Here is a 15,035-nt window from a genome sequence, read left to right on the forward strand (position 1 = left end):
TTCATTTTTGAAAAAAATGAACGAGTATTTTTTACGAGAGCGTTTTTATAAATCACAACTTTTTTCATAATCATCGAACCTACACGGACCTGTGAATATATCGCCACAAACATTACAAAACAAATATTTGACAAAAACCTTCAGACTTTTTATTCTAAATCACGTTCGTAATGTCTTGAAAAACACATATATGTTAACTATATCAATGATAATGATTAAAGAGAACACAGCAACAATAATCAAAGCTCCAGTATATCCAATGTAAGCCGACGACGGTCGTGGGTCGTCCGCGCAAGTAAGGCGGCGGATTGTAGACGATAATACGTCTTTGTCCACTTCCAGCAGCTTTTTTAATTCTTTAATTCTCTGTTCAATATTTATTGTTATGTTTAAAGATAAAGAACATGTGCATATGCAAAGACCATTTGTTGTTCTGGAAATTACACCCGTAGTAGTTTCCGTTATTTCTTGGTTGTAGGTTATTGTTTCTGTCAAGGTTGTTTCTGGGATATCATGATTAGAGGTCGTACTTATGACCATGTTTGTTGCAGTTGAAACCTGTTGATGCACAGTTGATGTTAACATGTCGTTTGATATTGATCCAGCTGTTGATGTTTGGGCTATTGATGGTTTGGCTGTTGTTGATTCAGCTGTTGAAATTGTGTTGGCTGTTGATACTATGTCTGTTGTTGCTTGAGACGTTAGTATTTCTGAATAAAAGTACGGAGAAAGATTGGATACGATCTTAAAGCATGTTATTAATAATCTAATAATTAATAAGCTTATAATTGAATATTTTGAATGCAAAAACACTTCAATTCACCTTTTTGTCATCTTTTTATATATCTTATACTTGTGTTTGTTGGTTCGCTATCAAGAATCAAAATAAAAGGAATGACATTAACGGCATATTAAGTTTAAATGCAGAAAATTAATATGTTTTTGGGCAGTTTTGAATAAAGAACGTTCATATTTGTCACTTCTTTAACGAATCAGCAACACAATCCAAAAATTGATAATTCACAATTCACATATAAAGGAAAAAGAGCTCTCTCTTGATATGGATACGTAAATGCTCGAGTTGTGTAAATTTGCCAGATTGTATGTATTGAAGATCTAGATGTAAAAAAAAACTATGTAAATGAATATCCGGAACATCTTAACATCATTTGTAAATGCAATCGAAATTTCAAAATTTGCAATTAATAGACATGATAGCATTAATAATCTTACCTTCACAAACTGGTGAGCTACTATCCCATGTACCATCGATTAGACAAGTTCTCGTCAGATTCCCATACACCAACGCGTGTCCCATGTCACATGTGTAATGACACGTGTCACCATACATATCTCCAGTTTGACTTATCAACGTTGATCCGCTGTTCACGATTGGTGTTTGACATGGTATGACTGAAAAATTCACCAAATTGTATGCGGGTCAGGATAGGATTTCACATTAGGGAATGGGGAGCAATGTGCAGAATAAGGGACAAAAATAGAAAGAATAAAACATAATGAGTGTTAAAATATAGGAAAAATAAAAATGATAGACAAAAAAATGTAAAGAATAGAAAAACTGGCTAAACAAATTACAAAAATGATGGATCTTTACTCAGACCCTGATGTCCTGGCCCTAAAAGTAACTTTTATTCGAGTCAATTTCTTAAAGATTATTTATTCTTAATTAAACTGTTTATATAGAACAGACTTAGATTTTGTCTTTCGTCTTAAAAAACTCATGCGTGACGCAAAAATAAAAAAAGATCAAACAAGTACGAGGCGGAAGATTTAAATCTATATGGTAAAACTATAATAATTTTATATAATATAATAGGTAATTTTGTAATCTATTTATTATGCCCTAATTTATATTTCTACAATCATCAACCTATTGTTTGTTACCGTTGAGCAATTTGGGCATGAGCGGTAAAACACCAAAGAAATCAAAATTGTAAAATATTTTCTGTTAACTTTGATCAAATTGAAATAATCGGTAAAACACAAAAAAAAATATTTCTACAGTCATAAACTTACTTTCTGTTACTGTTGAGCAAATTGACATACGCAGTGATGAACATAAAGAATGTTTCCATAAACCATAGGGCTGCGAAATGGTGATACAATTTGTAATTATCAACTGGGTTTCCAAAGGATCCCAATTCGTCCAGTCTTGTGTCACTCCTTGATGGGTTTCCACTCCACCTGTGTTTTCTACATATCCTATATAGTAAGTCCCTAAAGTTGTTAGGCTTCTGTATCAAATGAATAAATAACTGCTTGAACTTTATACAAATAATTATACTACAACAGAGCAAGAAAAGTCGACGTGTGAGCAAAATTTGTTTCCGCAATATGTTTTGTCTTAATTGTTAAATGTATTGTTTAGTTTTAATTTATATGTGACTTAGAAGATTTAAGGTGCTTGGTCTCGCAACATGTAAGTGGTCTTTTCGATTCCTCCGAGTCTAAAACTATCCTTGATGCTTCTTGATTTCTGTATTATCATAATATGCTATTATTTCAAGAAATATGACGGAACGAAATAGTATTCTAGTTATTCAACTGGCTCATTTTTTTTAATGTAAAAACCAATTCTAACGTGAAAACAAACTGTCTGATTCATATTCAAACAAATGAAGAAATAAAAAAAAACCACCCCACACGTATGATATAAGATAGTCCAGATTATCAGTGGAAAATTTGTAAGGCTGTAGACATTTCATTTGAACGAACTATTTTTCTCCCAATGATTTCGTACTTGCATTGACAATGTAGTTGTGATAAACATTTCCATTTCTTCTTTTTTTCAAGCTTAATCTTATATTGGTTACTAGAAATGTTTTGTGTTAACAACATACCGTATTTTCATTAGCCAATTAACCACTCTCTGTGCTTCAAGATTTGGAATAATGGAATAGTCCAGTCCACATGCACCTACAGCCGTTCCAAGAGTAGTATCAATCCAATAACAGTATAGTTTTAACCCGGATGTGTATGAAACTCCATTTTCCCTACAGTCGCCATAGTCGAATTTGATAACTACAAAAAAAAGATAGTTTGTATACTGGTCCTGTCGGAAAGTAGTACATATTCAAAAAAGAAGTTCCTACGCATAGCTGTGTCTTTGTCATTTGGTGATATGTTTGGGTAGTTTTGGTATCAAATGAAAGCTTTTGGACCCATTTTGTCTGATAGAAACTTTATGTGTTTGTACTGTCAAACTTTCGGTAACCAGTACGCTCTAATATGCAATTTAAAACATTGATTTTTTTCAGCATTAGTCAGGATAACATTGAAAGCAACGGGTTTATGAAAGAGCGGTTTTATACCTTTACTAGAATCACCTATTCGAGCACGTGTAAACGATTACGTGCGAAGGGAACATTTCAAATGGCGACCCTTTTTAGGTAAGGAAACACTTGATTTAGTATATCTTTAAGTTGTTGGAGTCAAATGCGCACTTTATAATAACTAATCCTAAATATAATGCATATGAAAAAATAACTGACGCTACATATCTCATTAGCGGTCTTAAATATCAAAGTTGATCCTAAACATCCTTTTAGAAGAAAAAGACCAAAATCGATCATGATTTATTTAGAAGAAAACAAATACAAATGCACAAAAGACCGTTAGAAACATAAGATACTTCAAATTCAATAAAAAACGAAGTTGAAAATGTTATAGAGGTTAAGCTAGCTTTAAAACAATGCACCACTTTCTATATAAGGAAAATTATGTACCAAGTCAAAAATATGACAAGTTTTTTTTCCATTCGTTTGATTTGTTTGAAATTTTGATTTTTAGAATTGATAAAGAATTTTCGATTTTGAATTTTCCCTGGACATCAGTACATATTTAATCTAGTTTATTTGTAAATATATAAGCTTTACTCTAACAGCGTGTATATGTATTATCTTAACACAGAAATTCCTTTATTTTATCAGAGTCTTCAAAAATGTACTGCTAATGAATTGTTTTGTTCTCGTACTTTAATTTTTCCGACGGTTTTCCAAATGCAGTGACTTTCACTTTGACACCTTTCGTTAGAAAATCGCACAGTGCAAAAATGTGCACAATGAAATCGGATCACCTTCCAGGAGTCAGCACTTGTGTGTTCACATTAATTATCATTGATGTGACTATAACTATGAATTTACTGTTTACAAAACTTTGATTGTTTTTAAATACTAAGGCTTTTCTACCTAAGGAATAGTTTACTGACGCTGTATTTGGCAAAACATTTATTACTTTTTGGTTCTCTATGCTCTTCGACCTCGTTCTTTATTTGACCTTTTTAATTGTTGAATTATCTTTTGAAGACAAAACGCACGTCTGGTGCAAAAACAAAATTTCAATCCTGGTATCTATGATGATTTATTCATATGACTTTAAAAACAAATAAAATTACCTAAAGAGCAGAAGGCTTCCCTGTAAAGCGTACAAGGTATGTCATCCCAATGTCCATCAATGAAGGCAACACATGTATTATTCGGGTCCATTGCGTCAGAAAACGCCGAATAAGACTGCGGCTTTCCATTTACGTCTATAACTGTGTACTGTGTGGGTGTTGTGTAATTTAATGTGTATCCAATATGGTATATAGCCCCGCTCGAAGATCCCCTTTAAAATAAGATTCCTCGAATATTAACATGATTAATTATGCTTGTATATCTGAGTTATGACTCATTTAGATATTTTTCTTTTCTATTTCATTTTTCTATTTTCTTAATGCATTTCTTTATTTATTCATTTTAATGTTTAATTTTGAATGCAAAATAATCGAGCCTTCATTCGAACATTGTTACCTGTTGAGCCATTATATTGCAATAACATGTGTTTCTTTAAGATACAGAGGAAGAGTTTGATACGCATCGTGAAATGCTCCTTTGATGAATTATTCTGAGTTAATGTAAGCAGTGGAGTTAACATTTGATAGCTCATAATATGGTTAAATATCGCGCTTAATTTTACTCGGTTGTTCTATAACACTTTCACGTTAACAGCGGTCTAGTATTGACAGTTCAATGCCAATAACAATTAATAGAAACTCATGCATCTACTTTAACGTCTAATCGACTGTGTCCTCTTTCCTGCATTGCTGACCTTTACATTACTTATCTTGTAACTGTTAGAATTTTATTCACGATTCTTTAAAATATAATTACTATACCTATCACTTGAGGTTTCAGGCGTGTTTTCCTACCTTTGTAACGCTAACTGGTGTAAAATATAATTACTATACCTATAACTTGAGGTTTCACGACTGTTTTCGTACCTTTGTAACGCTAACTGGTGTAAAATATGATCTGCACCACTATCAGGTACCCATGCGTAATCAAACATTCCACAGTGACCCGTGCTATGTTGCTGAGGAGAAAAGTCAATCCAATTGCATATGACATAGTTCTTATATGTATAAGAAGCTCCCATCAATTGGCAATCTTCGTAATTGAATGTTGGTACTATGAAAAATAATATAAAATATAGACAAAAGTTATATAAGCTCTCAATCAGAGTACAAGGCAGTCCTCTAATAAACAGAGGCGCGAATGTAATCGTCTACATTGTATTAATATCATAAAGCATTTTTAAATGTTTATATTTTTTATTCATAGAAAAATTAAAATAATCCGTTTTAGAATCTAATCAAAACCAGGTTGTATTTTCAAAACGGGTAAGTTTCGATTGATGTGAATTTACAACAATTGAAATTCAACCAATGGCGTCATGATACTTTGTACATTAAAATCACTCATAGTACATTAGATTCTGCAACGACTGTGCGATAAATTATGATCAGATCATGTTCATGTATAACTGTATAATAACATACTAAATTTTATGTTTTCAATATATAACTGAGTTGAATCAGTAAGTATTGATAACATTCAGATTAATCTCCGTGTAATTTATTTGTGTATGGTTATTTTGTTCAGTAGCATATAGTTATTGGTAATTAAGTGGATCCGAAGCAAACATCAGCTAAATTAATTTGGATTCGCTATCGAGTAGATTGATATTTAAAGTCATAAGATATATGTACAGCTTTTGTCGATCGAGGGACCTCTCTGGTTGGAAGTTTATTTTCAGTAATCACTAACCGTTCACGAGTGCTCAACCTCTCTTAGCCTGTGATTCGGTCTATTCGGTCTATTTTAGTGTATGCATCATTCACATAACAAAAAAATAAGTGTTCGCATTCTCGGTTTACTTTAGGGGTGAAAAAACCGCCCATCAATCATTCATTTGTAAAAACTTGGAAACTTAAGGTTTTAGTAGCATAAACCAACATGTTGTTTAGTGGTTGTCGTTTGTTGATGTTGAACTTAAGTGTTTCTCGTTTCTCATTTTTTGTGTATATAGATTAGACTGTTGGTTTTCCTGTTCGAATTGTTTTACACTAGTTATTTGTGAGTCATTTATAGCTTGTTGTCCTGTCGCAGCCAATGCTACGTATTGAATGCCGTATTTTGACCCATAATGGTTTACTTTTACAATTTGTCTCATTGGCACTCGTATCCAAATCTTCTTTTTTATGTCGACAACCGGTTGATAATGCATGAGCGGGCTATATATTTGATTGTTTCTTGGGGATCTTTGGTTTGCCATTTACTATTTAAATATGTCTGTGGATATAGTATGACGAATAACGCACACAGAGCATAAAATGCTTACCATGTTGATTCACATTTTCTTACTCTGTTGAAGAGGCCCGTCATAGGGGTGTCTAAATAATCACATAATCACAATGTTTTCCCAACATATTCACAGAATCATTATATTTTTTGAAACAAGAAAATAGATTGATAAAAAACAGTCCTGTATTATCAAATAATCAAATAATCGTGAAACATTTTGTCAAGTAATTATCACTATAAACACGACCATGAAATCGCATAATCAAGCAACCAATGAGGAAGCTCGTTAAAGTCATATGAAACTTTAAATTATTTAAAATGTTGTATACACTTGTAATGAATGCTTTATTATCTGATCATAAAAAAAAGTACTAGAACACACCCACAATATCCGTTAACAAATTTAAAACTGTACATACGCCTTATTTTTATTTAAGATTCCTACTGTTTGTATTGTCATTTTCTAAATTAAGTCATGCTGATTAAAATAGTACAAAATGAAATATTGTGACAATGATTTGAATTCAGTTGCCTTAACTCTGGGATTTTGACTCGTGTATATAGCAAATCAAAAAAACACCGTTTGGTGGTGCGCCTGACAGATGCGGAAAATACAGATAAGGTGATTATATGTAACATGTGACATTAAATGACATGACTATAAAAAGGAAATCGCATCAGATAGATTCGGAACTTAAAAATTTGTCTAATTGCTTATTGTTTGAAACAGTTACGATGTAAAAGGGTAACATTTTTATATGAAGTATATATAACTTTATATAAGTTTGACCTGTAGCTTTCTTTGGTTTAATGTTTATAATGTGAACAAAAACGGTATTTGAATTTAGAAGTCTAGATACGTGGACGTTTCTGTAGAATAAAATCCTTTATCTGATAAAAATCCTTAGAACGTACTGATGTTGGAATATTGTCTTCCCGTATATTTATTCACCGATATTTCGCCGTATGTAATAACATTAGGAAATAGATCGAACGTATGAACTTTTGGCACCGCACAGCGCATGTGCGAGAGAAAAACCGTGATGACAGAAAAAAACGTGATGAAATAATGTAAATAAACTTAAAGTGTAGGATAAATTTTACAAAAACAAATTAAATACACTAAATAATTTAACAACTGTTAAGGATAAGTTTAATAAACAAATATGAATGTATGGAAAATATAATAAAAAAATATATACAGAATGTTATAAATTCAATGATTTCCCGCATACTTCACAATTCTATGTTGATTGATATTAAGTGTCACAATCCGGAAACCTTCGACAAACAACTCGAAAGATAATTAGTTTGCGATTCAAAAAACACTTAATGAAATATTAATTGTCGATACTACGTTATCGATTCGTAATGAATGTTGAAAAAAACGTACATTAAGGACTTAATTATTATACGCAAAAAAAAAATCGAGAATGGAAATGGAGATTATGTCAGAGAGACAACAACCCGATCAAACAGCAGATAGGTATCGTTTCAATAATTTCCATTACAACTCATACCTGCGCTGTATGGAAATTGATCGACCTATGCAAGTTTACATGCATAAAACTTTGATTGATTTTTAAATATTCAAATATGAAATAAGATATTATTTTTTTCTGTTTTGTAGGTTTCTTATATCAACTAAATTTTTAACAGTTACAGACTATGCGTAGAGACTTATTTAGCCAAAATAGAAGTAGGTTAATAGATGTATTGTTATACATTTGCATAAGGTCTGATTCTATTCGACACAACTCTCATTATAATTATTAATAATACTCGCTTCATATGTATTTACGAATTAGTGCTATTCTGTTGTTTTTCTCCCCTCCTTCGTTTAAATTGTTTAAATTTATAATTCGTAAAGTTGTGTATTGCGCTATGGCCTTAACGTTGCTTACTTTTCAAGCCATGTTGACCTAATGCATGTTTATGACCCTCAAAAGGGGAATATATTTTTCGTTGTGTGCGTGCGTTAATTCGTTTGTTCGTTCGTTCATCCGTGCTGCCGTCTATCCCGTCCAAAGTTAGAGGTTTTTTTCTAGGTCTTTTCTTAATGAATCTGAAGTCTGATCAATTTTAAACCAAGTACACATGTTCCCTATGATATGATCTTTTTAATGTCAATGCCAATATAGTGTTGACCCTACTATCATGGATATAGGAAGATGTGGTGTGAGTGCCAATGAGACAACTCTCCATCCAAATAACAATTTAAAAAGTAAACCATTATAGGTTAAAGTACGGCCTTCAACACGGAGCCTTGGCTCACAACGAACATCATGGTCCACTTAACATAGATACATACAATGACAGTGAGAGTAGGGCATACGTGTATTTTTGATTGTTAAACAATAATCACAATATTTTCCCAACATATTCACATAAATTAATAAAAAACACAGTTCTAGATGGTCAAATAATCAAATAATCGTAAAATGTTAATGTCTACTTATCATCACTATACACAAGACCAAGTATTCACATAATCAAAAACACAATAAATAGGGTAATTAAAGTCATATGAAACTTCAATTTAAAAAAAATAAAATTGGTGCGATTTATATACTTTATAAGTTTACGGGACTTTCCTGTGAAATAAAATCCTTTATCGTATGAAAATCTTAAGAAATGTACTGATGTAGGAATACTGCCTCCCGTATACTAATTCGCCGATATTTGTCCATATGTAGTAACCGTAAGACGTACAAGATCGTGTATGATAACTTGTGGCCCCACATTTCGCACGATCAATAATACCAATTCAATGACTTTCCCCTTACTCCACGATTCTGTTTTGATTGCTCATCAGTATCACAATCTGGAAAACTCCGACAAAAACTCGAAAGATAATTAGAGCGCTATTTCAAAATCACTTCATGAAATTTTAATTGTGAATGAAACGTTACAGATTTCTGAATATTGAAAAAAAAACGTGCATAAAGGACTTAATTTTTATACCCAATAAAATCAAGAATGGAAATTGATATTATATCAAAGAGCAAACAACCCGATCAAACAGCAGATATGCATGTATCGGTTCAATAATTTCCATTACAAGTCAGACCTGCGCTGGATAGAAATCGACCTGTGCAAATATTCATGAATCAGATTTTGATTTGATTTTTAAATATTGAAATACGGAATAAAAGATTGATTTGTTCTATTTTGTAGGTTCATTATATCACCTAAATTTTAAAACAGTTACAGACTATGCGTAGAGGTTTATCTACACGACATAAATTAATAGATGTTATACATTTTTATAAGGTCGAGTTCTTTTCGACACAGCTCTCATTATAATTATAGGAAACTCGTTTAATATGACCTTACGAATTAATGCTATTCTGTTTTTTCTCTCTCCAATTCTTCGTTTAAATTGTTTAATTTCATAATTCGTAATGTTTCGTATTGTGCTATTACCTTAACGTTGCTTTCTTTTTAAGCGATGTCGACCAAATATATAGTTTTATGCCTCTTATAAGGAAATTATGTTTTCGGTATGTGCGTGGGTTTAGTCGTTTGTTCGTTTGTTCGTCAGTCTTTCCCATTAGATAGCGGTATCTAAGTAATCACACAATCAATGTTTTGCTAACATATAACATATTAACATATAATTTTTTTTTTTTTAAACAAGATGATTTAATAATCAAAAATACAGTCCTAGATTATCAAACACTCAAATAATTGTGTTTTTTTGTTGTTTTTTTCCATTAAAACTAAGTTTTGTTAACATATTTACATTTGTTAATATATACATCAAATACCGGTACCTTATCCCGGCCTCGTTAAATAATTGTAAAATATTTTGGTCTGTAAATATCACTTTAAATACGACCAAGTAATCAGATAATAACAAAACCCATGAAGAGTCAAATAAAACTACAAATTAAAAGAAAGTTGAAAGTGTTTTATATACTTGAATGGCTATAAGCTTTATTATAAAACAAGTATACGTAGACTATGCTGTATAATAAAAACTTTTATCTTATAAAATTCTTTAGAAATGTATTGGTGTTGGAATATATATTGTCTTCCCGTATACTAATTCGCAGATATTTTCCCGTATGTTGTAATATTAGGAAATAGATCGTACGTGATAACTTTTGAAACTTCTTGCGCATATGCCGCGAGAGAAAAACTGTAGGACAGAAAGTGATGACAGAAAGTAAACAAACGTACACTTTAGGATAAATAGTTATTATTAATTTCACAAAAACAAATTAAATTCAATGATTTTTTGCCTACTTTACAATTCTGTGTTGATTGCTCATCAATGTCACTATCCGGAAAACTTCGACAAAAACTCGACAGATAATTAGTTTGCGATTTCAAAATCTCTTCATGAAATATTAATTGTCGATAATACGTTATAGATTTGTAATGAATGTTAAAAAAAAAACGTGCATTAAAGACTTGATTATTATACGCAAAAAAATCCAGAATGGAAATAACTATGTTAAAGGGCCAACAACCCGACCAAAAACAACAGATATGCATGTATTGGTTCAATAATTTCCATTACAAGTCATAGATGCGCTGGATTGGTGTTTGAATATATATATTGTCTTCCCGTACACTAATTCGCAGATAGTTCCCGTATACAATAACATAAGGAAATAGATCGTACGTGAGAACTTTTGGTAGTGCTTGCGCATGTGCCGCGAAAGAAAAACTGTGATGACGGAAAGTGATGACAGAAAGTAAACAAACGTAGACTATAGGATAAATAGTAATTATTGATTTTACAAAAACAAATTAAATACACTAAATAATATAACAACTGTTAGGGTTCAGTTTAAAAAATAATATTAACGCATGATAAAATAAAAAAATATATAGAATATTTCCAATTCAATGATTTTCCGCGTACTTCACAATTCTGTGGTAATTGCTAATCAGTGTCACAATCCGAAAAACTTCGACAAAAAACTCGAAAAATAATTAGTTTGCGATCAAAAAAATTACCGAATGAAATATTAATTGTCGATAATACGTTACATATTCTTAATAAAAGTTGTTGTAAACACGTGCATTTAGGACTTAATTATGATACATAATAAGATCGAGAATGGAAATGGAGATTGTCAAAGGGACAACAACCCGATCAAACAACAGATAGGCATGTATTGGTTTAAAAATTTCCATTACAAGTCAGACCTGCGCTGGATAGTGAAATCAATCTATGCAAATATTTATGCATCAGATTTTGATTGATTTTAAATATTGAAATACGAAATCAAAGATGAATTTTGTTCTGTTTTGTAGGTTTATTATATCACCTGAATTTGAAAACTGTTACAGACTATGCGTAGAGGTTTACCTACACGACATTAGTAAATAGACGTATTGTTATTATTCATTTACATAAAGTCGATTTCTATTCGACATAGCTCTCATTATAATTATAAGAAACTCGTTTCATATGATCTTACGAATTGATGCTATTTTGTTTTCCCCATCCTTCGTTTAAATTGGTTAACTTTATAATTCGTAAAATTTTGTATTGTGCATTTACCTTAACCTTGCTTTCTTTTAAAACGATGTTGACCCAATGCATATGTTTATGCCTCTCATAAGGAGATTATGTTTTTCGGTCTGTGTGTGTGCGTTTAGGCGTTCGTTCGTTTATTCCTCCGCCTTTCCGTCTGTCCCGTCCCAAGTAATAGTTTTTGTTCGAGATATTTTTTGATGAATTTGAAGACTGATTAATTTGTAACCTAGTACTCATGTTCTTTATGATATGTTCTTTTTTAATGTTAATGCCAATGTAGTTTTGACCCCAAATATCATTGTTCACTTAACATAGACATAAAACAGGATAATGCGAGTGAGGCATCCGTGTACTATGGACGCATTATTGTTCGTATTCTTTTGAGATCCTCTTGTTTCAATAATTTCCAACATTTTCGGTGTATTACTTTCAAAGCATTTAGTCTCCAGCTTACGTTCTTGTTGGAGGGTTTCAGTAATCGCGTGTAATATGCAGGAAAATTTTATCTTAATGTTATTCTTAGACCAATGATATCTAATGATATATTCATATTTTTTGTTTGGATTTAATGCCACTTTTAGCAGCCTTTGGTGATATTTTTTATTGGAAGAGGTACATGAAGTAACCAGCGAAAACCACTGATCTTCTGATAACGTAGAAACACTGGCAATTCTAGTAAATCAATATAAAAGAGGGACAAAAGATAACAGAGGGACAGTCAAACTCATAAGTCGAAAATAAACTGACAATGCCATGGCTAAAAATGAAAGATACAAACAGACAAACAATAGTACACATGACACAACATAAAAATAAAAAAAACTAAAGAATACACAACACGAACCCCACAAAAAACTAGGGGTGATATCAGGTTCTCTTGAAGGGTACGCAGATCCTGATCCACATGTGGCACGCTTCGAACATATCTAGTATGAACGTGATTTGAACAGACAATTACATTTGTAAGTGCTTACAGGCTAGTGATTACTGTAAATAATCTATTTGACCACTTGAACACCGAAGTACCTAGTGGTATTTTAAGTACTAGAATGAGGTTAATATTTATAAAATATAAAGTCTGAAATCTTTGGCGAGTTTTCTTCTTTTTTTTTTATTTTACAATACCAGTATTTTCTTAATAATACTTACGATTTACTTGACAAAATCCTACTTTCCACATAAAGAAAAAAATGCATGCCGGAAAATGAAATATTTTGAAAATATTGTTGATAACCATTTCAATATGTTTACACTACATATAAGAATATTATTTAATCAAGCTGGTTCTTGGCTGTCTTCTACACTTGTTAATTAGCGAGCGTTAATGACAAGCAGATTTCAGTTCATTACGTAACTTCTCAGTTGTTCGTTACATAAAACGATAGAAAACGCTGCTACCACCAGCTAAGTGAAAGAGATCAAATATTATCACATTAGAAAACTATCCCATTGTCTATAGTATATAAGCTATAAATTTCATCAATTGAATGTCCCATGCATTTATTTTGTTAACGTACCTTTTACTGTTCAAAGCTTTCAGGAAATAGTCATCGATTTTATCATTTGTTTTTATTGGTAATCTGAATTTTTAATTTGATTTGTTCAGAAGATGAAATGTTTGATTCAATGACTGTCAGATTTTCTAACAATAAGTATACAGGTACAAAATTATCTATAGAAATAACTGGCTTGTTTGCTATTTTTCCATATTTGCCATATACAAACAACGTATCAATTACTCGTTCTTTGTTGATCCGATTCTGTGTTTGGTAATCAGATATACCCTCAACGAAAGGTTCACAAAAGAGGATCCTATGTCAGACTGTAGTCCTTAAAGTAATGTTCATGCAAGATGATCCATATAAAGTCCTATTCACACATATGAAACCATTCACACGAGCATTTTTCATGTCAAGTATTGTCTGCCTCAATGGCAAATAATTACATATCTGTTATTAGCCCATCCGGTAAATATGAATCCGCTATTTCATTTCTTGATTTTGTTTTTTAAATGTAAAATAAGATCTAAATGTATTCGATATTGATAGGACTTTAGTAGTTTATTTCTATATGAAATGGATTTCGAATAAACTAATGTGAGAGTTAATTAACAACACAAAACTTCGCGTGCTTTTATGTATGCAAGTATGGTAAAAATGTTTGACATACAATATTGCTTTGATAAATATCATCAGAATTTAATCCACTCATCAAATTATAAAAAGTGATTAGCATACTATCATTGATAATTAGTATAAACATCGCTGCATGATATAGACTTGGAAACATTTCTCATACTAGATACGACACACATTGGATGTAAAACGAACAAAATATATCTTCTATAAAATTAAAAATGACTTGAGAGTGTAAGTAAAGGTTATATATTTTACTAGCTTGCTTGCTAGCTAAAACCATGAAATCCTTATAAGGTCATGTATATAACCTTCTTTCTGAGTTTTCTTGTCCTACAAACAGAGAGTTTGATTACTATAAACCAACTTATTTTCGCGATCGATTTATTTTCGCGACTGTCGCAAGTAGAAAAATAACGCAAATATAAATAAGTCGCGAATTTGTAAACCTTGGATTTTTCCTTATTAAACTTCATCAAGTAAATCAGAAAATCGCAAAATTAAATAGCCGCGAAGTGGTCAACAAAGGGTAAAACGCGAAATAAAGTATCAGCGAAAATAAGTTGGTTTACAGTATCCGTCGTACTTGTCGACTATTGAAGGAGGATAGTATTCTAACCTTTAAATGACTTCACGATTCAACTAGCAAGCTAACCAAAATATTACATGTGCCTGCACACTCAAGTCATTATGATATAATATGATGAGATGACAAGTGCTCAGAAAACAAATGGGTTAAAAAATGAAAAATGAACGAGA

The 15,035-nt window shown here is 31.6% G+C and overlaps 1 protein-coding gene across 1 annotated transcript; it reads right to left on the reverse strand.

Annotated features, from left to right (window-relative positions):
• Positions 1 to 132: 132 nt before the first annotated feature.
• On the reverse strand, positions 133 to 13,559 carry LOC134693378 (uncharacterized). The gene is made up of 7 exons (XM_063554165.1): positions 13,291 to 13,559; positions 5,282 to 5,468; positions 4,415 to 4,626; positions 2,862 to 3,042; positions 2,038 to 2,255; positions 1,234 to 1,413; positions 133 to 710 (listed from the first exon to the last, which is right to left on the reverse strand). The coding sequence occupies exons 1-7, from the start codon at positions 13,376 to 13,378 to the stop codon at positions 160 to 162; spliced, it is 1,617 nt and encodes a 538-aa protein (XP_063410235.1). The 5' UTR covers positions 13,379 to 13,559; the 3' UTR covers positions 133 to 159.
• Positions 13,560 to 15,035: the final 1,476 nt, after the last annotated feature.

The sequence above is a fragment of the Mytilus trossulus genome, chromosome 12 (genome assembly GCF_036588685.1).
Source record: "Mytilus trossulus isolate FHL-02 chromosome 12, PNRI_Mtr1.1.1.hap1, whole genome shotgun sequence".
NCBI classification, from domain to species: Eukaryota; Metazoa; Mollusca; class Bivalvia; order Mytilida; family Mytilidae; genus Mytilus; species Mytilus trossulus.